This window comes from Kogia breviceps, chromosome 5, assembly GCF_026419965.1.
Source record: "Kogia breviceps isolate mKogBre1 chromosome 5, mKogBre1 haplotype 1, whole genome shotgun sequence".
Taxonomy (NCBI): Eukaryota; Metazoa; Chordata; class Mammalia; order Artiodactyla; family Physeteridae; genus Kogia; species Kogia breviceps.
This window is the reverse complement of record NC_081314.1, coordinates 6,444,918-6,471,310: the sequence shown is the minus strand read 5'-3', so window position 1 is coordinate 6,471,310 and position 26,393 is coordinate 6,444,918. Positions and strand designations below refer to the sequence as shown.

Genomic DNA, 26,393 nt, shown 5'->3' with positions numbered 1-26,393 from the left:
TTTTTTACATACATGTATACAAGCGAACACTGTGCTAATATTTAATTATAGGTTTATACTGATGTTGGATGAAAGTATAAGCTAGCATCATTTTGAGTAATAGTAGAAGAGTCAGGAGCTCTGAAAGTAATGTTCAGGATTGGGTAAAGCAGATATTTTTCTGTCACATTTCAGTGAGAAAATTAATTCATATGCCACCAGCCATATGCAGAAATGCAACAGGAAATGAAAAACTTAACTACTTTAAATAATGTGGTCTGTAATACAAATTATTGCACTGTGAATTAGTTTCCTTCTGCTGTAGAACTGATCATTTGGATTATATAGATAAGCAGTGTAAGACATTACTAAAATTATCCTTGAATCCTAGCTTTGAGATCTATATAAAACACTAGGCAGTTTGCCTGCGAATACATAGAAAACACTTTTTTAAAGGATTGGGATGGGTTATTTTCCCTTCTGTTAAATGTTAGCCTTTGAAATGAACTCAGCTGATCTGCTAAATAACAGTTGCAAATTGCTGTGTTTTAATAAAGTGACAGACTGAGAGAGAAGCCATACTAGACCTGCTTATGCTTCTGGAGGCATTACGGACCAGGAACAATATGCGATAATGCCTTTTAAAAGAAGGGAGCCACTTAGCTTTACACCTTGCCTGGCAACAAATGTAGCCACTTAGTCCAAAATCGGGGGTAATTAGAATCTACGAAAATCCAGCATCTAAATCCAAAACCCCTGGTGCAATACATACTCAGTAAATTACAGTTTTTTACCTCTAGTATTTCCAACAATTCCATTTAAGTATGTGAATACATGAGTGTGTGGTGTTCTAGGAGGCCTGCTCTATAATGCAATGGAAAGGTTTCATCACTATTAATCAGGTATGCAGTAAATGGGACGCCTCATTTTTTCGATTTCTGGAAGGCTCAGGGCCTTTGCTGCTGCTGGCGGAAGAAGGCAGACCCAAATGCACTTTGCTGGTGAAAAATCCCCGGCAAACACGGAACCCAGTGAAAGTTTGGGAGGCGCAACTTGCAGTCGCTACCACCGGCGATCATCGCCACTATCACAGCTTTCATCAGGCGAGCGCAGGCTCACGAATTTGTCTATAAAGTTGCAGCAAAACCTTATAAATTAAGCCTGAAAGAACATTAAGTTTTAGTCTAATCTTGGATCGACAAGAAATTCTTACTTAAAAACCTTCATAAAAGTAGTCAAATTGGTGTTTTAAGAACTAAACAGAATTACATTGCTTTAACTTTTGTTTCAATAGGAAAATAAACGCTTTAAAAACTAAAGTTAAAACACAGAGATCTTAAAATATGTTGGGGGAGAAACTCTTTTACAGAAGATAAATGTGTTCCCTGGATTTGTAACTGGCTGTTGCCTTGCGTGTTTCTAAGTGGGAAGGTGTGCTGTCTCCTAGACGGAGCAGGGAGGACTTGGTATCCTTCTGAATGAAAGGGCTCCTATTAGTTTTTCTCCTTCATTTCCTAAGGTGTTGTGATTTTTATTCCCTGGTGTTATGTTTCTAAAAGATTTTAAATCTTAAAACATAGAAATAGGCGTTGAAATTGAGAGCTGAAAGTCTCGACCCGTTGGGTATGATCTTTTAAAATAGGTAATACAGACCTCTAGTGGTCGAACAGTTTGAAAGCCTCTGCAAGAAGAGGCACTTGTGCGTCAGGTGCTTGCGTTCTAAAGAGGAAAAACTGTTGCTAGTTACAATTACAATGCAAAATTCACACAGTTCATACAAAGCTAAAGAAGGTAATACTGTGCGGCAAGTGAAGATGGAGCACTTTCCATCCTTTTAGGTGCTCTCAGTTCTCCCAAAGCAAGCAAGGACCCCTCCCATCAAAGTCCCAGCAAGAAGTCTGGATCTGTATTGGTTTTCCTCTGCAAGATTAATGTCCGATTCACTTGTTCTATGAATGGAGCCGGCAGATACTTGCGTTACGTGAAAATAGATTTTATTTTCCTGGGCACACAGTTTTGCCTCCAGGAGACTCTTCTTCCTCTAAACTCCAAGGGCTCCCCGTGAAAATGCAAGAGACTCTCACACAGCCACTGCTTGCCTGTCCTTTCCCAGGTTCTCTCCATGGGGAGAGCCACACTCCACTGGACTGGGGCTCAGTGTCTGGGGTGTTTCTCCATCTCTATGAGGGAAAAACTCCTGGATCCGTGCACAAGCTTCGGTGATTATTAAATGTCTCTCTAGACCAGCGCTTCTCAAACATGAATAGCTACACAAACCGCCTGGGGAATCTTGTTGACATTCAGATTCTGACGCAGCAGGTGTGGAATGGGGCCTGAGATGGCTTTTATTAGAGAGCTCCCAGGTGATGCTAATGCTGGCGTCCAGGACCGCAGCTAGGAGCAGCGAGGAGACGCTCTCACATCTCTAATTTTTTATTACACTTTGTGTTTCACTGATTTCTTCATCTTTCTCTTCTTTTTTACTTCAATGGCATCTCAACATTTAATTTTTCACTTTATATAACTCTTAAAGTTCTCTTTCACTTGACTATGTACAAAAATCTCTGGGAACCTGTTATTCAAGTATTGTAAAGTAGATCTTACATTTTAAGAATGGATTCAGTGTCATCTGTTTAGTTTGGTGAGTTCAAGGTGGTTGTGTGCACCTCTCTAGCCCTTGAAGGAATTAGGCATTTGTAACCACAATTAAAAATACCTGATTAGCCATACTGGGAGAGTGGGTGAGATCAGGTTTTGTGCATGCTGAAAAAGTACTAAGGGCGCAAGGTAACATCCACATCGTAAAATCAGGCAGAATAAAAAGCACAAGCTGAAACCTTTAAGAGTCAACAGATCAGAGTAAAATATGGGAAAAACATTTCTCAGACAAAATCCATCATCTAAGTAAGTTCCCATCACGGCATGTTATCAAGCTGAATTTTGAAATCCATAATTTTAGAACTTCTGTCATGGGGTAGTCTTGAAAAGCCTCTTGCAAACTTTTAACATCCAGTTTCAAATCAAAAATAGTGTATTAACAGGCTGTACCATGGAGGGGGTACATAAATTATCATCATTGGCCTGCATGAAGAGTAATTCACAAATCTCGCTCAGACACGACTTAGATGAAATAATTAACTATGTATAGTACTTAACAGTATAAAAGTAATTAATCTAGCTGCCTCATACTGCTTTGGCCTAAATAAACATGTAATTTTAAAAAGCCATACGATTTTATTATTTTTTCACTCACGTTACTACTTTAGTAAGTTGGACTTTTAATATGGCAGAAGAAAGATATCTTTCCCTTAAAAAAATAACTTTCTTTTCCAATGTTAAAGTACTAACTATAAGCTGAATGAGTTCTGTTTATAATTGTGCACAGATGTTCTCAATTAATAGTATTATGCATTCTGCTTCACAGGAATTTGGCGGACAGGATTATTTTAAATTATGGTGTAAATAAGAAAAAAAATCGATTTTTTTTATCCCCAAGTCACATAGATTCTGTTGAGGTACTACAGTTGTGTGGCGGTGTAGCTTTGGCAAAACGTTTCAGATAAACTTGTTTTTTGCCCCACGGGTTCTCAGAGGAGACAAGTGGTCTTTGGCTTACAGACCCTTCATCAGCAGGTCCACAAGGTAAAGGGCAGGGTCATTAGTTGGTATGAGGGCAAAAAAATAAGGCAAGTATCCCCGTTTGGGCAAGAGAAAAGAGCTCGGGTGATTTCTGCGAGGGAGAAAGACGTGCACCCCATGCAGGTCTTTTTTTCAAGTCCACTCTCAACGTATGGCTGCTCCTTTGCCTAATCTTTTTTTAAAATATTTATCTATTTATCTGGCTGCTCTGGGTCTTAGTTGCAGCACACGGGATCTTCATTGTTGGAACGTGGGATCTTCAGTTGCTGCATGTGAACTCTTGGCTGCAGCATGTGGGATCTAGTTCCCTGACCAGGAATAGAGCCCAGGTCCCCTGCATTGGGAGTGCAGAGTCTTAGCCACTGGACCACCGAGAAAGTCCCTCCTTTGCCTAATCTAATAGACCATAACATGTTCTATATGACTCCATTGCCTAATCATTATATTATTATCCCTATTTCATAAATAGACAAAGAAGAAGAGGAAGCTAAGTAATTCTTCCAAAATTAAATAGCACACAAGATGTAGGTCAAACTCAAACCCAGAGACTTCTACTTCCAGCCAAGATGGCGTGAGAGAGATTTACTGTCTCACCAAAAACAACTACTAAAATATTATATATATATATATATGAATACATATATATGAATATATATATATATATAGGAGAAACAATGATTTTCAAGACAGTGGACACCAGGCTACAAAGGACAGTAGTCTCTGAGGGATAGGAGACAAATGAAGTGAGCCCCAGATCACTGCCTGGAGAAAGTTCCAAGCCATGGCTCAGAAAGGATAATCGAGAAGGAGCTCCCAGGTCTCCCTGAGCTGAGGAGATGGAGCTGGGGGTCCAGAGAGGCAAGGAGCTAGAGTTCACAGAGCAGAGCACCAGACACTAGAGAGCTTTACAAAGAAAGAGCATGGAAACCTGAAAGGTCCCCCCTGTGTTTCAGGGCATGTGAGTGAGTAACCGCCCAGCAGGATTAGAGGGCACACTCTGCAGAGACCATCCAGAGCCAGAAAATGGTTGTTGTTCCCACGCGCCAGAGGGTAAAACTCGTAATTCATGGGACGTCCGGTAGCATATCCAGAAGGGTTCTGCCTCAAGAACAGGAAAAAATTAGACTAAATGCTTCTCTGGTCCCACCTAACAAAGCTTAAAAGCCAGATCTGAAGGAATCAAATTGTTTGCAAGTAATTTAACTGCTTCCCAGAACAAAGCTGGAGAATTTATATAGCAATACGAAAACATCCAATATCCAACAAGGTAAAGTTCACAGTGTTTACCATCCATTCAAAAATTACCAGGCATGCAAAGAAGCAGGAAAAGAAAATCCATAAAAAGAAAAAAATCAATGAATAGAAACAGACCTAGTAATGACACAGACGATAGAATTCGTTTACAAGGCCATTAGATGACTATAACTGTCATATGAACATCATAATATGTTCAAGAAGCTAGAGGAAAAGTCTGAACATATTGAAGAGACATGGACAATATTCAAAAGTCTGAAATAGAATTTCTGGAGCTGAAAACTCAAACCAAGACTTCAGACACTATGACCGTGTTCTGTCCACTGCCCCCACCATATTCTTCCCTGGATCATGGTTTGATCCCAGTGGCCTCATACTTACTACTTGCTTAATACTGAAATTCCCAGATGAATACTTCCTTTTAAGAGGGGTTTAGCATCTGAAGACAGCAGACTTCCTGAAGGGCTCCACATGGGCCCTTTCCCATCCCACTCTGACTCCCCCACCCCCGAGGCCCTTCTCTGGCTCGTGGAGTAGATGGCACCACTGTCCATGGACTGACACTCCACTCTGGCATGGACTCCTCAGTAGAGTAGCTGCTAGCCGTCCTCAACACGGCACCTTCTGAATTATAACAAAGTTTACATGATCAGACCGCCATGTTCCATCCCGATTTTCCATCTCACTTGAAAACTCTATAGTTTGAAACAGGATGAAATTTGTTCTCTCCACCCAAAATACAATTAAAATGGAAGTTAGTATTGATACTTTTGAGGCTCCCCACCCTTCCTATCCAAGGCACTATGTATAAAATCATGAACTGTGTTCTTCCAGCCAATGAAGCAATTAACCAAAATGTACATGTTGTCCTTTTACAGAATTCAAAATATGCTCGTGAGAATTAAACTATTTTTCCAACCAAGCTAAAAATATCAATTTACTTGTCTAGGAAGTTTCATTAGGGCTAGAATTCCAAGAAATGTAAATGCTAGCCAAATATTACTGTTCATCAGAAATGCTCCATATTCATCCAGTATTAAACCTGTGTAATTCCCTCAGTCAATGTATCCACTTAACAGCAGATATATTCTCCCTATGTATTTTGTGTGTGTGTGTTCCTAAACCTGCAGTGAATGAATTTAGAAAAAAAGTATCAAAACCACAAACGTAGCCTTGCAACACAAATATGCGGATAATTTCATGCTTGGAGCTTCACGGTTCACTTTAGAAACACGTTACTTGACAATGAAGCTTTCGAGAATAAGTATTTTTCAGCACTTACTGAAAATATTTTAAAATCTCACCTCATCACCAGTTATATAACCAGGGCCATGCGGTCATCGTGGCTCTATGAAATGGCATCAGGCCCTTTCACTACTGACCGTCTTTGGGGCACTAGATAATACTTTTTGAATAAATGTTAAAATAATGTGCAAGAACCAAACATCACAGATTGTGTGCTGTGTTCACCCACGTGGAGACATCACTTTAGTGGCATGCAACCACAGCTCTGGAAAACATAACAGTATCTTTACCAAAATATAAAAAGGAAAAAGGAAAGACAAGTTGCCGGCAAGATCAGAGAAGCGGGGAGGTGCGCTCGCAGCTGCCAGTCTGAGACAGTTCTCAGACTCTGCACCAGGCTAGTCTCATGAGAGCAGGGGTGGGTAATACCTCATCCCATCGTATCTCTGTTTTCCCACTACCTGCTACTCCTTGGTCATGGACTATTGTTGAATGTGGAAATGGAATGGGGGATGCCTAACAACAGCGCACTTCAAGCATTTAGTGTATTATAAAAACACCGGGATGGAGGTCTGCAGCATCTTGCTGGGGCTTGAAGTCTGCTTTCTTAATTGTAAAATTAGGTGGTTGGCCTGGATCCTGAGTTGTAAGTTGGCAGCCCTTGGACCAAATTTGATCTGCAAAAGAGTTCTGTTTACTTCCACGCAGTGTTGCTATTTTTTCGTTTGCTTTAGTTGAAAATATTTCAAAATAGGATATTCCACGTAAAATTTGAAATTTCCAGCTTATCTTAAAAAATCAGCCTGTATCTTCCCCTGATCACCACTGGCACAATTGAGAATCCCCATCCCCACCTCCTCTGAGAAAGGGCAAGTGGCCGCCACACCGTGCCCGCTTCACCCATCTCTGTTACTCCCAGCCCCTATAAGTATTTAAATATGTGAACCCTGAAGCATGTAATTTCTAGGGCCCATTCCAGCAGTAAAATGTTATGAATCTCTGACTCAAGTTGTCTCAAGAAAAGCAAAAGACTGTAGAGAATAACATTTCAACTACATTCTAGGTTAAAATAGACTTTGCTTGGGTAGCCTGACAACCAAGACCCCGTTTAGAATATCGTAATTGTGTATGTTTGCAGGGACAAAGGGCATACATATAGTTTGTAGGTCACCCACCCGGCGGGTATGGCATTTGATTGTATCGCGAATGTGCCCCTCCTACAGTCTCCTTGTGGCTTCTTCTTTGTCTTTGGATGTAGAATATCCTTTCTGGTAGGTTCCAGTCTTTTTTGTCAATGGTTGTTCAGCAGCTTGTTGTGATCTTGGTGTTTCCGTGAGAAGAGGTGGGCTCAAGTCCTTCCACTCCGCCATCTTGTCTCTGCCTCCCCTGGTGTCTCTAAGGGTGTACATACATATTCCTGTGTTTCTCTCAAGAAGAAAAGCAATAAATATGACCCCTAAATTTCCTTCTATAGCAGAAATTTCTGTGACTTCCTGATTTACACGGAGATAAAGCTGCACTCCAAACCTAAATCGAAAGTCCATAGTTACGGAATGACTATTTCTGTAAAGAGAACATCTTAATTTGTTGGTGTAACATGAACCATGCTATTTATCTAGAGAATGGCTTTTAAGCTGATCATTGGCATGCATATAACAATGCCTCCTGAAACAGACTGATTCCTAAACATATTTTCTCTGGATTAGAACCTCTTTATGTCCAAAATTATTAGCATACTATGTTATTCTCACAAAGTTCTAATGAACTTCACAAATCTGCCTGCTCTATTCTGAGTACAAAAATATTTAGCCTAATTTGTTTTTCCATTATTTTATATAGTAATAAAGTAATATCAAAAATGTTATTACCAGAAATAATACAGTGTTTTATAATTATTAGAAAGTGAATCTGACGGAGTCATATTAAAAAACAACAATTACCACATGTTAAGTCAGATAATTCAAGGAAGAGACTTATATGAATACTAGGGGGGCTGTTGGCAAAGATATTTTTTTCTCTGAATCCTACGCTTTGAAGGAAATTTTTGCCGTTTAATTAGTTTAGGTATGCTTCGTCAACCAAAGGTCTATAGTATAGTATTTTTCCCCCTCCAGCTTAAAGTAATCTTAAAATCATCTGCACTTTAGGTGTCCATACTTTCACTTCTTTTAAAAGTGGATCCTTCCTGGATCCTTTACATTGCTTTATGGCATTAACAACAAATTGTATCACCATACTGTATGGTATTGACAGAGCTCTAACATCATTCCAATCTGTTGCTTGGCCATGTGTAATAATGTGACAACTTATACATATATATATAAATTTACGGGGTAATCCACTTAGTATTTGGTGGGGACATATGAATATATATGGAGAATATATAAAATGATAGTAAAAATAGATAATATTTATTGAGTGTTTAATACATGGCAATCTTTTTTCCCCCATGTTGTACTTAACCCTCGTGTTAACAGCAAGTTTTTATCCTGTTTTAAAAGATGAGGACACTGAGGCTCAGTGAGGATGAGCAAGTCAGCCAGTTACAAGATGAGTCAGAGGCTGAGGCGGGATCTCACCTCTGTGACTGCAAAGCTGACGGTTTGTTCCCCATGACGCCGCCAGCCACCAGACTCGGCTAACGTTAATTAAATTAATGTTCCCTTTTAAAATTCTAAGCACTGAATATATACCTCTTGATATATAGATTAGCTTTCCACTTCAGCCACATATTAAACTTGGTTTTATGGTATATAGTCCGTTCACACTGAGTGAGTATAATAAATTATCTTATGAGGAAATTATTTTGAACATAGAATCTTACAACATTCTTACAGGGGCGAGGTAGAGGCTTTATCACCTCATTCCCATTGGTCAGAGCAAGGTCCAATGAAGGTTTAATGATTTGCCTAAGGTCTCAATTTCTAGAATGGCAAAGAAGAAGCCTCCAAGTCCTCCACCCCCCAGTTCCAGGCTACTGTTTGTTCTCAGTCTTCTTTTTCCCCTCTGTTAAACCCTGCAATCAACTGATTTCTACTCTTCAACTTCTTAAATGATGTTGCTCTTTTACTCACCACCATTGGTTTCATATATTAAGATTCAGCATCAGCATTTACCATATCTTTTACGTCCTAATTCTGAGTGTTTCCATCTGATTGCTTATTTTTGAACCTTATGGGCTTTTTCTTTATTTCAGTTTTATCCCAATTATCCAGGAAAGGCTGCCTGAGTCTTTTGAAAGCTCTGATGTTCTCAATGAAAAGACCTTCTGAATGACCTTGTTTGTCTCCCATGGAGTTGCATATCACAACTTCAAATGCCCCACTAAAATGTTACCCATTTGGCATCAGTATACAGAAAAGGCTGCATTCTGTGATAAGAAGTACACCGGTGTTTTCCTAGTGAGAGAATAGAGTTCTCAATGGGGAAAAGGGGAAGTATAATTTCCTCAGATTTAGCTGGTATTTCAAACACAATGGTGCTTTTCTTCTAGAACTAGTCAGTAAGAAATTTGTAGGGAAAATACCACAGGAACCAATAAACAATTAAAATTTTGGTCATAGAACTCTATTAATATTGGTCTTTTAGAAACCCCTTTTTTTTTCCAGAAATGTTCTTCGGCTACAAAAACAACTACTCATTGCCCTAATGGATCAGTAAAGCAGTTGGGCAGAGGAGACAAGTAACAGAGACTCAAACTAAGTAACTGAAACTCTTTGGTTGACAAACTTGGAGAGATTATCATTTGTAACTAGGTATGCTTATCCCTCTCTTACTTTTCTCTAATTGGTTTAATTTTCATTAGAGCCTTGATGACAGGCTACATTCAATGTGCTGATCCACAGAGAAAAAAAGCCCAATGTGAGTGCAAAGATGAATTTACATTCAAATATTGTACAGTCGGTTCAGACACCAATGACTCAGATTGACACAGCAGTTGCCTATGGCAGTGATGCCACCAGAGGGCAGGGTTTGACCTCCGGACCTGGTGGCTGCCTTCCTCCAGGGGCAACCTTGGAGTTACTATAAGAGCCATCAAATCCTTAGAAGCCCTTAGAATGAATCTAAGCTCAAATTCTCTCTTCCATTGTTCTTGTACAGAATCCTAGAATTCTGAAAAATACTTAGGATAATTTCTAGAATGATCTGACACAACAGATATTTAGTCAACTCACAATTTTAGAGCCCCTACTAAGTATTCAGTATGACCTTGAACATTTAAAGGCTACCTGACAGAATTTTATCTTTTGAGGGATCTATAGTTTCCCTGAGAAGATATGAATATAATACCACCAATAAAACAGAGTGTATAGTTAACTTATTCCACGAAAGATAAGAACTACAGGTTATCAAGAATTGAAAGGGGAAAAAACGAAGTCCAGACCAGAAAGACTTCTCAACAACAGTACCACTGACATCTTAGACTAGATAATTCTTTGCTGCAGGGGTCTATCCTGTGCCTTGTAAGATGATTAGCAGTATCTTTGGTCTCTACCCACTAGTAACACCCCCTCCTCCCTTTCCCTCTGTTATAGGAATCAAAAATGTCTCCAGACATTGCAAAATGTCCCTGGAGGGCAAAATTACCCGACTGAGAAGCACATAACCAGAGTATAAAGAGATGACCTTACCAAAAAAAAAAAAAAACTGAACCTTGAAACTTTAGAATGTCAGAAATGTAAGGACCTGCTCTCTAAGCCTCAGTTTCCTCATCTGAAGAGTGGGAATAATGGTGCCTTCCCTCACAGGTGTTGTATTAGTTTGCTAGGACTGCCATAACAAAATAACAATAGAAATTTATTTTCTCACAGTTCTGGAGGCTAGAAGTTCAAGATCAAGTTGCCAGCAGGGTTGGTTTCTGGTGAGACCTTTCTTTTTCACTCGAAGACAGCTACCTTCTTTCTCACTGTCTTCACATGGTTTTTCCTCTGTGCAACCACATTCCTGGTGTGTCTTCATCTAATAAGGACACCAATCATACTGGATTAGGGCCCCAACCCTGTGACCTCATTTAACCTTAATTACCTCTTTAAAGGCCCTATCTCCAAATATAGTCACATTGAGGATTTAGGCTTCAATGTATGAATTTGGGGTTGGGGGGGGGACACAATTCAGTTCATAACAGGTCTTTTATAGAGATGAAAGCAATTAGCACAATACTTGGCATACAGTAAGCATTCAATTAATCATAAATGTTCCTATTGTTAATATTAAGCCCCTATTATTATAAGTCCTCCATGTGAACCAGATACCAGCTGAAGCACAGAAGAGTATAAAACAATAAGTTTATTTGAACACTTGTGTGTCACTTTGTGCTGAAGTTATGCAGCTAAAAAGTTTAAATTGACATTTTCCCCATTGACGTAGCTAATTATTTCAAAGATGTTCTGGCTTCCTTTAAGCGAAGGTCAAAGGGCAGTAGATCCTGCATCCCCAGCATCTGATGAGTAGTAAATGACCCAGAAATAAGCTTTTAAGTGCTTTGGGCAATTTCTTTGTGTAAATATTTCTTGAGAGTAAGGGTGACTAAGTTCACCCTCTTAATTTGATTTATGTTTCACCTATCTCACAGGAGATAAGAACAAAAATAAACTAGGGAGGAAAAGAAATAAACAGTTTTGAACAGTCTGGTCTTTAGCTGGAACCAAAAGACCGTGGAGATTCCGAAATTGCAAAGGAACATGGGCCTTCATCTGCCAAAAAACTTGTTTATAAAAACTAGAGAGTGTTAGATATTTCTACCACACTGGCTTATCATTTGAAATTTCTGCTGGCTCAAGTGAAAGCGTGCTGTCCGATATCCTACTGTGGGATTTCCTCCTTAATCACAGTTGCTTTCCGATCAGAGGCTTGTGACTTTGAGGACCAGAACACAGTCGGCTTAGCCAGCCAGAAGAACAAGAGAAGAGTTTTCATATCTCATGAAAAAAAGGAAGCACTAACGGGGGGGAAATGGAATCAACGTTGACAGTTGCTGAGTTGAACAGTTTTATTGTTGGTAATAAAAGCAGAAATTGCTTGCTGAAAGTGAAGGTGAGAAAAGACAGAAACTGCTATGGCAAAGCTAAAAACAAGAGGAGATGGTGGTCTCGGTGTGGCACCGAATGTTTGAAAACATTCACCTTGTCCTTAAAGAGCTGCTGCTGTATGAGTAAATGTGCCACTTCACTGCATAACCCTTGTATGCAGAAATGCTATATGTCCCCTGTACAAACCAAGGGATGCATTTATTCTACATTTAGAGGAGAAACAAACGATCGAAGGCAAAGAGGTACGTTATCTTACGCAGCTCTCTTGGAAAGAGTTCATTTGTCCTGCTCAGACTGCACACAATTACTGGGAATATATTTTAATTTCAAATCTGATAGGTGACATCTGGTAACTCATTTATTGCTAATGGAGTTTTCACAGGAAGCAGCAGTCACCGGTATCTCATCGTATTTTTCAGTTGGCAAAGTGTTGTTTACCTTGTATTGGCCCAGCATCCGTGCCTCTTATCACAGGATGATTAATTAGAGAACACAAGTAGCCCCACATAGAAATGAATGGAGAGGTAAATAATGGGAGATAGAATGGTCTAAACTTTTTAAATTAAAATCAGTGGTGTAGTATCATTGTAATTTATATTTTAAAATTATATAGGTATTCAAGAGCATGATTAGAGCTGGAAAAACTGTCTGGTCAAGAAGCTCATTAGCGGTGCCTTCAGGCCCCTCTCTGAGCCTTTCCACCCCTTTATGGTCCTTCAGCTCCTTCTCCTTCCAGAATCACATGCAGTTTTCCAAACCTTCTTATCCATATGTGCTCGCAAGGGAAAAACTGGTCATTTACACCACAGTGGATTTTAATAACACTAACAAAAGTCTTAAAGCTACAGGATCTCATAGCATCTCCACATACATGATCTCATTTGATGTTCACAACGGTATTGTGAGCCAGACTGGACAGATATTTTTTCACTTCATCATTATCATGAACTTCTCATTATTTTCCAGATGAATAAGATTAGTCATAGACTTGGTGAGAAGCTAAAAACTTCATAGCTCACGAGGTAAATTGTGTACTTGATTCAGGTCTTTGGTTCCCTGCAGCATCCTCTTCCACGACCTTAACTCTGGCTCTCACCTGAGTCAGTATGTCTTCTCCTGCAGGTAGATCTTGGTTCTAAGGGGGGTATAGATGTGGGTATCATCCACCCCACCCCAGTTAAAGAAATTCCAGACATCTAGGAGTAGGTGCAAGGGTTGTTTGACTAGATGACTCCTGTTCGGCTCCCCTTAGCTACTCCAGTCCCGAATGTTTAAAAGAAATACAGAGTTTAATGTGTAATTCTCGAGCTGCATTTAGGAATTTGTCCTATTTCTTCAGGTTTTAAGACCTCAAAGGGGCCAAATGAAAACATTTTAGCTGATGGCACTTCTGTCGTCTGATGTATTTGGTTTTGCCTATGAATCATGACAGGCACAGAGCCCATAAGCAAGGGTTACACATGAAGATGCCAGTAGGGCAGTGGTTTTTAAATGTTAGCGTGCATCAGAATCCCCAGGAGGGCGCATTAAAATGTTGTTGGACCTCGCCCACAGGGTTTCTAATTCAGCAGGTCCGGGGTGAGGCCTAAGGTGTGCATTCTGAAGGGATGCCCAGGTGCTGGTGATGCAGCTGTTCCAGGGACCGCATGTTCAGGACCATTGCTAGAAGGGCTAGGTAGGTGACCTACGTGAGGGAAGCACATGTGCTGTGCTGTCCAGTTCAGTGGCCTGCCCCAAGTGGTGACTGAGCACTTGAGGTGTGGCTAGTTTCAACGAAGATGTGCTGGAAACAAACTATACTCTGGCTTTTGAAGACTTGGTACAAAAAAAAAAAAAAAAAAAAAAGTAAAATATCTCAATAATTGTTATATTGATTACATGTTGAAATGACAATATTTTGGGTATACTGGGTTAAATAAAATATATTACCAAAATTAATGTCACCTGTTCCTTTTTATTTTTTAATGTGGCTACTAGACAATGTTTAATTACATATGTGGCTCACATTATATTTCTTTTGAACAGCACTGACCTAAAGAATCAGAAACTAGAGAACGGTGGGGATTAGTGAACCAGAGTATTCAAATCCCCAAAGCTATAAACACTTTGGGGGCCAAAGAAAATATATCTGTCAATGAGATTTAGCCTGAGGGTCCCACAAACATTTGCTGCTACAATGTAAATGTAGAGGCTATACAATACCTTATCATTTTACCTTTCAGCATTAATCAAGAACATTGTTATAATTCTTGGAAGTAAAAGCATTAGATTACAATAATCAAAAATATTTCTGCTGGGGTTTCCCTGGTGGCGCAGTGGTTGAGAGTCCGCCTGCCGATGCAGGGGACGCGGGTTCGTGCCCCGGTCCGGGAGGATCCCACATGCAGCGGAGCGGCTGGGCCCGTGAGCCGTGGCCGCTGAGCCTGCGCGTCCGGAGCCTGTGCTCCGCAACGGGAGAGGCCACAACAGTGAGAGGCCCGCGTACCGCAAAAAAAAAAATTATATATATATATATATATATTTCTGCTGAATTTCTGAATGAAAAAATGCCATTAATCTTTTGAAGTTCTGAGTTTTCTTTCATGAAGTTCATTTCATTTATCCTTGCATTATAGAAAGCTTATATTTTCAAAGTGCCTCCATACCTTCCAAAGACCTCATTTTTTAACTTCAACAATCTATGAAATAGAGGCAAGAACAGGTATTGGTATTCCCATTCTAAATACTTTGTAATATTTAAGGGATAACAAAGTAAGAGATTAAATTACCTATGTATGATTTTAGTGACAAAACAAGCCATTGGACAGGACTATTCCAGTGCTTTCTCTGTCAAACCATTCTAATATCGCTCCATTTTAATGACATTTTAATGTAAAAAACAAAATTAAAAGTAGCATACAAAACTGTATTTGAAAAAAAATGTAACTGTGATAAAAATCAAATGGACATAACCCTTACAGAATTCATTTTCTTGGCACAGAAGTTCATTTCGCTCATCAAAACACTGACAATATAATACTTTGAAGTATTATTCTAAATAGTATATTACTGTGAGGTTCCTCTTCCCTCACCTCTATGTTTTATCTGGGCAACTGAACCACTCTGAGTATATGCTAAACTTTAAAAGTTGTATTTTCCCCACAGAGAATCTGAGAATAGGTTCGTTTTGAATAAGTTATTTTAACAATAACATATTGTGCCACCTTTTTCATAGGATGATATAATCTTGACTCCCTAACTGCAGGGCATACTTTTAATTTTGACTTGCAGCCATGAATCAATCTGTCTTTACCCTTTCACCTGGAATTGCCCGTGAATAACACAAGGGATGTCTGAGAGGCTCATAGTCTTTGACCAAAAATGGAGTGAAAACAGCTAGTCTAGATGGGGTCCAAAACTATAATCTTGACCTCATCAACCTGGAGTCACAACCAGCTACCCAAATGCTCTGCTGGGAAAACATTTATTGGGGTTAATAGATAGTTAATCTAAAACATGGGGTGGGGGGAATGCACTGTCACTATAACATAATGATCTTAAGTAGAGTTTCTTTATTCATCTTCAGTAAAAGGTAAAATTCTTTTCATTTCATTTTTAATAAAAAAGTTTTTATATTTAATTACAGAATATTAAATCATTGTGACACTAATAATATCTGTATCAATAGACAAATAGCTGGCTGATTTAATGATTTATTGGGTAATTTCTACTTGTCGAGCCATTATTGTATACCTTTTGTATATCTACCTAATATATATCTTTTGTATATTGTATACAAAAGATGTATACCTATTCGGAAGAGAGATTATGAAATTTCAGTGTTTCAGGAGTTTTTCTGAAGCATGTACCAGCTCCCCGACGATAGAGAAACCTAGAGAAGCTAAGTGACTTGTTCAAGGTCACCTTGCTAGTGAGTGGGAAAGCCTAAATTAGAACCCAAGTCTCCTTACACGTTGTGCAGGACCAATTTGTAGACTATCACCCAAAGAATATTTCTGCTTCAATTAGGACACTGGGTAATTTGGGGAAACATGTACAATATACTGAATATTTAATCCTTCTAGCTTCATTTAAAATTTAAGGTTATCTGATTTGCATAACATTAAAAACTTTAATCTGAAATGAACTGCCATGTCCTATGCCATATATGGTTATATGCCATAACCTCTAACATAAAACTCATAATACATATAAATTCTATAATATTATCATCATTTCTTAAGGGTATACATTAATTAGTGCATCCTTTCCTTCCCAATAACTTTCCTCATACCCCTTAACGTGGAATTTGAAATAAAATAAGCAGTGTCTGCTCCTGATTTAAAGTCTCAAAGAAGCAAATGTGGAGTGGCTTCACAGATGAAACCTGGGCTTTTGTTCACAAGTTGGATAAAGCAGCTGTTGTTGACTGAGATGCCCACCTAGGAGCTGCCTTTTGCATCTTTAGAAAAAGAAAAGCTTGTAAACAGTCTACAAAAGCCATATATTAAAAATGAGGTTTCCTCCAACTTGATGGCCAAGATACTGATCTTTCGAAATGTGGTTATGATTCCCTCAGGGAGATTTTGTGAGTCCATAAATTTGAGGAAGTTGGAAGTAGTAAAGGACAGGGGTTGATGTATGTACAAGCTTTCTTCCAAGTTAGATGTTATTTTCCTTTTGTCCTAGTCTCTGGAACACTACTCTTTCTAAGCTCACTGAAAAACCTTCCACCGCCTTCTATATTTAACATAAGAAGAATATTTTCTACTAACACCAGTGTGTCAAAGGAAGATTATTAAGCACCTGATTAGACTTAATCACATATCTTTCATCCCTATCTTTCCTTTCTGAAATTAAAAAAAAAAAATCATACTACAGAAATAGCCAAGAGTTTAGGATAGACAAGAGTGGGAGGAAATACCATAGGAATGAAGAGAGTTGTTTGGGGAGCTTGGGATATTCATCACAACCGACTTGTTTTAACTATAATTTATGATAAATTGGAGCTTCTCGAGTGGAGAGAAATTTAATTGTAGTTTAGTGTTACATTATTAGATATTAAAGTATTGAATAATTTCCAAGAAGCAAAAATTTAGGATTAACATTTTACTTTCCTTGAAATTGATACCCTAACTTGGAAGGAACGTCTGAATTTCCTTTCTTAAAGCTGAGTTCTTTAGGTTCTTGGGCTGTTTTGGACAAAGCAAAGGGCAGGACTGGTTGAGGATGACAGAATATTTAACCACCATCACCACAGCTGGTTACATATGGTATGAGCAGAAGTACAAAAGTAGCTTGTGCTGTTTTCATTTCTGGTGAGGGCAGGCCATGGTGGATGATACTGACTTAGGAAGAGGGCCAGACACCACTACTTACCACTTAGACATACCACACTTGCATTCATTAAGTTTGAAGCGATTGAATCTTAAGTATGTAATTAGTATAGCATTAATAATTTTAATAAAATATCTTTTGTATTAAGAGAAAGATTCATCTGGGAATTGCAGAGGCAAACAAAATCATCTCCAAGGAAAGTATTTAACATAGAGAAGTTAGGCTGGGACAGCTGACCAAAAGCACTGCATTCTCCTGTGGATCTGACTTGAGAGTAATTCTGGTCACTTGCCTTATGATGCAGGCTCTTTGCCATGCTCCCTTCTTCATGGCTGCCAGGATTACCAGCCTGGAGGAGAGTGTCACCCAGAAAGGCCTGGATACTTCATCAAAGGTCATGATGGGGCAGGGAGAGCAAGAAGAGGGACAAGGCTATATTTCAAAGCTTATTGGATCCAAGCAACTTAACTATTATCACCAAATAATGTGTAGGGCAACTTCCAGTCAAGATGAAGATAATGGATTAAGCAATCATGGATATTACCTTTTTTCTCTAAATACATAAAGTATCACATTACAGCTCCATATAAGAATTGAGATCACAGGGGCCAGAGAAGAACCAACACCAGATACACAGCTGAGATAAAGTTCTAATGACTTTACCAGAATGGAAGTAAAGGCCATTAAGCTCCTGTACTGAAGGCAATGGAAACTGGGTTTCCTGGTTAAAGCCAGGACTGAAAATTACTGCCCATCGTGACCAAAGACTAAGATAACTTCTGTAGACCAGCAAAAATTTGAGAATGGGTAGAGGGCCTAATCTGCAGTATCTGCAAAGTAAGGGGCTGGAAACTAGGCTGAGAATTGGCATTAAAAGCTTTTCCAGATCAAGTGAGTGTTGTATGCCCAAGCAGAAATTTTACCACCACTGCCATCCACTCAGGCCTCCTAAAGAAGTTAATTCCCACCAGAGATTAACTCGCAAAGATCATGAAACCGAAAATGAAGGCAAATGCCAAGAAAGAGCATCTATAGATGAAACAAATAGAATTTATACCTGAAGAACTATAAATAGTAAAGCAATTGGATAGGGGCTCTTCACATACAGATGCTCAGAATGGTTAAGGAGATAAGGGTAGAAATAGACCCCATAAAATAAGAACAGAAGGTTAAGAAATAAGAACAAGTGGATTTGAAAAAGAAACAAGTTAGAAACCCTAAAAATTTGAGTGCCAACTTCTATGATTCAATGAATTCACAAATGGATACTAACAGTTGTTCCCTGTAGAATGCCTCATTCATTACTAGGGGAAAAACACACAGGAGCAGAAACAGTTGCTTTCTAATGTCTAAATTATAAGATTAGGAGCAATAAAGAGAATGCCTTTTGAACAGGATGGTGTATTGAGCTGTCCAGCACTACAGAAAAATAACAAACACTGGCCTACTCTTTCTGATATTTAAGAAAGATACTTTGGGGCGCAATGGTTAAGACTCCGTGCTCCCAATGCAGGGGGCCTGGGTTCGATCCCTGCGCAGGGAACTAGATCCCACGTGCATGCCGCAACTGAGAGTTCACATGCCACAACTAAGGAGCCCCGGAGCACAACTAAGGAGGCCACCTGCTGCAACTAAGACCCAGTGCAACCAAATAAATAAATCTTTTAAAAAATAAATAAAAGGAGATAATAAAATTAAATAGAATTTTTAAAAAAAGAAAGATACTTTGATAGATTATCCTAAAATGTAATTCTTTGGTCATTTAGTTCTCTCTTTATTATCATAGGAAACTTTGGGGTATTTTTTTTCTTCAGATTGCAAACTCATTAAAAACGGAGCTTGTAATGAACAATTTAATTAGATTTGTTTCGGCTTGCCTAAAAGCTTAATATTCTAATCAAAAGTCTTGGGGAAATATTCTTAGAATTTAAAAAAAAGAAAAAAGAAAATCTTTCTTAGGTTCGTTTTTAAGAACCAGGGAAGGTGTCAAGGAATGAAAGGTAACCCCTACTAAAGCAAGCAGTGCTTTATGTGGTGTGGCCACCATGAACCAACCTTGTGTTTGTAGCAGACTAAAAGTTCCCACCTGACTCATGGCAAATTTATTCATCTGCTTAAGATTATTTTTTACTCATACTTTGAAAGAAAAACAGCTTGGTATTTTTAGCCTTTTAATGGCAAGAGAAAGAGCTTACCAATGATAAACCTTTTCTGTAAATCTCTCATGCTTTTTTGATCCATGGCTGAGCTAGCACTTGCCTTGCATTCAAAAAAATAATAGTAAAGATTCAAATAAAACACATTTATTAAACATTTAATAAACACATTTATTACTAATTGAAAGATAGGCCCAGTGCTTTCAAGTTATTGCATTTAATTACTACAATAATTAAGTGCAGTAAGAATCACTGCTCCCATTTCTTACAGATCAGGAAACTGAGGGTTATGTTCAAAGAAAAATTGGGTGACTTATCCAGAGCCACACAGATTTGTAAGTGGTAAAGGAAGATTCCATTACAAGCATTTTGACTCCAAATTCCATCTTCTTTACCCCAAGAGAAAATGATGCTGTGGAATTCACGTAAACCACAGAGCTTGAGTAAAAGCTACGCTGAGACCCAGGAATACAGAGAGGTGGACCCTCCTGTGTTTTTAATCAGTAGCCCACCTGCCTAGAACCCTCCTGGAAGAAGAAGCAGGATGAAACCAAAAAGTAGCTGCTTGCTGGGACTCCAAAGTTTGGTGTCCTAGGAGATCACATCTCTCTCTCTTCAGCTGCTCACCACAATAGCATACTTTCAAGCTTCAAAGAGAAAAACAGCCTACTCTTTACTACTTATTTATCATCAATCTAAGGTGACTCCAATCATAAGAGTTCCATTTTCTCTCTTTCTCAAGAGCCAAGTTTCTCTAGGGCAGCCTAGGAGTGGCAACAGTGCAGACTAAGAACAATATTTCTTACCTACCAGTATGGCCTGTGTCACCCTCCCATCCAGTACACATTCAGACCCCACAGCCCTGCCTGGAAGGTTGTACAGTATCTGTAAATGTACAAGAACGGTTTCCCATAGATGAAGCTTCAGACATTTATAAGGAGGGAAAAGTTCAAGTGATAACGAAATCTCTATTCCACCTTAGCTGGCCAGATGGTTGCCTTTAACTTCTAACCACTCTGTTTCCCATACATCCTCCAAAGTCCAAGTGCCACCTCTGGGAAATGTGCCTGATGACTCCTGGACATTCCCACCATCAAGCTGGGTCAGTGAAAAATACAGAGCATTCCACATGCCTCTGGTATGGTACAGTATTCAACACACTGGAGATAATGTTGGCTTTAAGGCTCCTGTCCCCCCAGCTAAACTCAAATCATCCAGAGCAGGAGGACTGTGACTTTATTCACTTTGCCTCCCTGACCCCAGCACATAGTAGGTGTTTAGTGAATACGGAACGAATGGATGACTGCCTGCTGAACACACTATTTGCATTTCTGCTTGCTTGTACTTGCTCCTGCTATTTTCATCCCCTGAAATTCCTCTCCCCGACGCCTTACTAGATAGGAAGTTTTGGTCATTACTTATATAAACATTTATATAAAATGTCCTTCCCGTTAGTATATTCAATGCTATGCCCAGAGTTTCTCAAATAATATACTCATTAAAATAATACATACCTCATTCAAACTTCCAGGGACGTTTCCCTAGTTGTTCAGAGCAACCTTTTACATTTTAAATATTAGTCAATATGGATTGATGGAAACTTAAGAAAAGGCTGACCTCAGAATGTGAAGGAACTGGAGTCCAAAACCATGTTTAAAAATTGGTCCTTTCAAATGCAAATTTTTCCACTGAAATTCTTTTATAAATGATGGTTATAGTTCCAGCCTAGTCAATAAAGTTCTACCCTCTCTGGACAAAAAGTGGGACCAGCAAGAGTCGTGTGCCCTCAAAGTGAGGTCAAGAGAGGAAAGAGAGTTTCCTCCCTACTCTTGTGCACCCAAGGAATCCTAATGAATCCAGTTTATTCCTTCCTAACATTTAGTGCCGTTATGCCCAAACCGAAACAAATATTTAACTCTGCCCTATTTTCAGTTCAACCCAGGCTACTTTTAATCTTTGAGATTCTTTCACCTTGACATTTATAATTTTTTCCTCGGCAAAATCCAACTTATCACAACTAGATGTTAGAAGAAGGGCAAGTAAGTAAATTAATCCACTTTAAGGTATAAATGACTGCTAGCTCATTAGCTTTTTAAGAAGCATTTAATTTTTAATAGAGAATATTTGTTTACCTAAATGAATTTCTACTTTTAAATTGGCATAATTTCAGTAATTATGACTTTTTTAAAAACTGAAAAAAATCAGGAAAGTGTAGAGAAATCCTTCTGGGTGAGATAGAAGTAGGTCAAACCTTCCTAAGAGCCTAGCCCTAGTTTCTACTAAGTCATTCCTTATTTTTATCTTCTTCTGTTTTGTAAACTACAGATTTCTAAAAGTGCCAAGGTTTTTTTTTTTTTTGTCAGTTTGGTTTGGTTTGGTTTCGGATTAGATTTGGGTTTGGGTTTTGGCTTGTTATCCAAGGTGAAGCCCAGGTTGACACTGAGTATTTTCTGTCAGATTCTTTGGGAGCAGAATGTAAACTGATTTCATTCGCCCCTAGAAATTAGTCTCAATGCTCTCTACTTGTAGCTTTAAGTTATATAATATTCACTCATTCATTTGTCCACTTGCTCTCTTATTTTTCAGACATTTATCATCTGCTTCCAGGAAAGTGTCAGGGCCTATACTAATGAACAAGATGCTTCCAACAGGCCTTACCCTCAAGCCACTGACAAACCAGTGGAGAAGACAGATATGTCAACATACCATTATAATATATAGGGTCAAAACCTACATCGAGAGTGCCAAAGCAGCACAAAAACATGGAACAGCCAAAATTGCCCAGACAAGTCAGGAAGGCTCCACAGAGGATGTGACATTTGCCTGTTGGTGGATGCTGCTGCCCCCAGGAATGAAAAGAGAAGAAAGGGATTTAGATTATATAGCCTTGAGTACAAAAGGAGAAGATAACGAGGGCAGAGAGCCAAAAACTTGGGTAGGGAGAATAACTGCCTCCTTGGGGGAGGCTAAGAGGCCACTTAGGAACCTCCCTTTTCCAGTGTTGCCTCTTAAAATCTGGCTACTTGAGACTCATCCTCTTCACAGCACCACTTTGCACCAAGATGGACACCCCCTTAAGTGCACGAGTTCATCCGGCTCTCCTGGACGCCCAGCGCAGCTACCCTGGGCAGACTATTAATGTCTTATTCCTGCTCCTCTTCTTACCCAGGGTGATTTGCTACAAGGGGAATGCACACCCGTGCTCAGCTAGGGACCCACTCCTGGTGGGGCAGTACGGTCTTCACCCAACACCACTACCCTGCCTGGCCGGCCTCGCCTGCGCCTGGGGCTGGCCTTCACCTCAGAGCCTGCCACGTCACCCTCATGGCATCTCCAGCTTCCCTTCCAAGGGTTTTGTGATGGATTCTTGTCTAGGGCAGAATATGATGCTTTTCTAAATCACATAAATGAATGGCTTGATTGTTGATTATGTAAAATATTGGAGCAAATATCTGCAAAAGTCTCTATGGAGCTCATTCCTGAGCATCTGATTCTTCCTAAAATCCTGAAGAACCGCTGCTGTCTTGAGCCCCCCCGCCCCCAAAACACTTGTTTTATTGATAATCCTGACCTAATCTATTTATTTGACATCCTCGTTATTAGACAAACGGTTAACCTCAGAGTTAACTCCAGAAATGGCTTGTGGGCACAAAAGTTAGCGGAGATTCAGGCCCTTTTGCTAGACTGGGGTGGGAGGTAAAGCATAAGTGGTAACTGCCTGTAGCGACCTGGAGAACCATGGGAAGAATGCTGTTCCCCAAAGCCTTGAGCCCTCCCTTTTATCCCCTTTTCAATCAACTCCTCAGAACCTAGAGGCAGCTGTTCAGACCACTTAAGGGAGGGTGCTAATAATTTTTATACCTAAGATTGTGATATGAAAGAAGTGGTTCAAAGAATAAGACATGGATGTGTCACATTTCTGAGGTTAAAGACAAATTCATTAGCCTCAGGAAAAACTCAAGTCTTTCTGAATAGTTAATTTAATTCAGTAGTATTTTCTGAGATTTAGATTATGTTTTTCTAATCAATTTGGAAGCTAGGATCTACTCCTAGAAAAAAGGCAAAGGACCTAGATGAGTATTCACATAGGACCTCACGTCTACTTGCCTGAAGGCTCTTTATCACTTCCTAGAAAGGCCATATGTTCTAAAACTTAATTTAAATTGTGCACTCTTAGGTTTTACCAGTTCACGGCTTTTCTCCAGAAAATATGATCTAATTAATTTCCTAAAAACTAAAGTTGAGTTACTGTATTAATGATTGAGAAATAAAACGTCGTTCACAACTGAAAGTTAAAAATTTTTTACCTTTTCATTTTTATTTTCTCTAGGTGCATTTGGCGTAGTGTCTGAGACCAACTAACCCAGGAGATCAAAATGATCGTCAACTCTTCCACCGAAGATGGTATTAAAAGAATCCAGGAGGACTGCCCCAAGGCTGGAAGGCACAATTACATATTTGTCATGATCCCCACTTTATACAGTCTTATCTTTGTGGTGGGAATATTTGGCAACAGCTTGGTGGTGATTCTCATTTACTTTTACATGAAACTGAAGACTGTGGCCAGTGTTTTTCTTTTGAATTTAGCACTGGCTGACTTGTGCTTTTTACTGACTTTGCCACTATGGGCTGTCTACACTGCTATGGAATACCACTGGCCCTTTGGCAATTACCTTTGTAAGATCGCTTCAGCCAGCGTCAGTTTCAACCTCTACGCCAGTGTGTTTCTACTCACATGCCTAAGCATTGATCGCTACCTGGCTATTGTGCACCCAATGAAGTCCCGCCTTCGGCGCACAATGCTTGTGGCCAAAGTCACCTGCATCATTATTTGGCTGCTGGCTGGCTTGGCCAGTTTGCCAACTATAATCCACCGCAATGTATTTTTCATCGAGAATATCAATATCACGGTTTGTGCTTTCCATTACGAATCCCAGAATTCAACCCTCCCTGTAGGGCTGGGCCTCACCAAGAATATACTGGGTTTCTTGTTCCCTTTTCTGATCATTCTGACAAGTTATACTCTTATTTGGAAGACCCTAAAGAAGGCTTATGAAATTCAGAAGAACAAACCAAGAAAAGACGATATTTTCAAGATAATTATGGCAATTGTGCTTTTCTTTTTCTTCTCCTGGGTTCCCCACCAAATATTCACTTTTCTGGATGTACTCATTCAGTTGGGCATCATACATGACTGTAAAATTTCAGATATTGTCGACACCGCCATGCCCATCACTATCTGCTTAGCTTATTTTAACAATTGCCTGAATCCTCTCTTTTATGGCTTTCTGGGGAAAAAATTTAAAAAACATTTTCTCCAGCTTCTGAAATACATTCCCCCAAAGGCTAAGTCCCACTCAACCCTGTCAACAAAGATGAGCACGCTTTCCTACCGCCCCTCAGAAAATGGAAGCTTATCTACCAAGAAGCCTGTCCCGTGTATCGAGGTTGAGTGACACACCTGAAACCTGTCTGTGAAGTCATCTTGTTGAAGAAGGAGCAAGAGAAACATTCCTCCACGACACTTCACTACCAAATGAGCACGAGCTGCTTTTCAGAATTAAAGAAGAAAATGGACTATGTGTACTGAACTGACTTTTCTAAACCTCTGAACAAAAGCTTTCCTCTCCCTTTGCAACGAAACAAAGCAAAGCCACACTTTGCATCAGGCAGACGATGTCCACTCAGAGAATGAGGTCAGAAACCGGATGAGTGTGTTGATTTCGAAGATTTTACTGGTAGAAATGCCATCTCCCCGGTCTGCTCTTGTTCCGTTATTTTTGATTTCCACATCAAGGTACTCAGAGTAGGTTAAAACTTGAGAGGAGCAACAGGATATGGGAGCTCAAGATTGCCCTGCCCGACTTCCAAAGGGCAGCAAAGCTTTTGTGCCTATTTACCTACTAGCAACTGTGGCCCACTTGTACCTGCTACTGCACGTTTTATACAAAGACTTGCTAAGCAGTAGTTGTCAGGTTGCAGAAGTTTATGTGAAATTCAATCAGTGTCTTATAGATTCACACTGCCAAAACATGCCTGCTACATGGCTTATTTGTATAATGACGTTACCAAAGTCATGTATAAAAAGTAAACTACTTGTAAAGGTGTTATTCTGGTCCCAGGTAGTAGTGTCTTCCTAGTCATGTTAGTTTTATTTCATATCTGAGAAGTATCTATATTTTGTGGTAAAAAGATTATATATCATAAAATATGCCTTACTATTTTAAAAAGTATATATTCTACCTATATATGTATATCTCTAAACTGTTGTTATTTTATTAAAATCTGGCAAAGTTATATTCACATTAAAATAATGTTATTGTAATTTATTTAATCTTCATTACTTAAAATAGATGCTGATTTATTTTTAAAACAACTGTGAATAAGTACAAACATATTTCTATTTAAATTTTGATACAACTGATAGTTTAATACTGTTGGTTTGAGATTTTATAACCTGCCATGAAAAGATAAAGAACACGCTTTATTTCACTGCACAACATGGAGTAAATACACCATTTTGAATTTTCCAAAGTTTTTCATGCAACAGAGAAAAAACTCATTCTTTTTAACACTAAAATAATATATTATTTTACACAGAATTTTTTAATAATAGGATTTTTCTATTCACATACATGATTATTGTAAAAACTATAGGAAATCAGTAAAAAAAAAAAGTCATATTTAGTTCTCCTGCTCAAAAATTACCATTTTTAACGTTTAGGCACAATGTTCTACTTTTCTTTTATTCATTACACACATGTACATGTATAAA

At 39.1% G+C, this 26,393-nt stretch overlaps 1 protein-coding gene across 2 annotated transcripts in view; it reads left to right on the top strand.

Moving 5' to 3' along the window:
* AGTR1 (angiotensin II receptor type 1) overlaps positions 1-25,947 on the top strand; it is a 43,805-nt gene extending 17,858 nt beyond the window's left edge. For both annotated transcript variants that reach the window (XM_067033606.1, XM_067033607.1), the window contains exon 3: positions 23,949-25,947. In XM_067033606.1, the coding sequence (XP_066889707.1) occupies positions 23,995-25,074 (1,080 nt within the window). In that variant the 5' untranslated portion in view covers positions 23,949-23,994 and the 3' untranslated portion in view covers positions 25,075-25,947. The remainder of the gene's footprint in view (positions 1-23,948) is intronic.
* Positions 25,948-26,393: the final 446 nt, after the last annotated feature.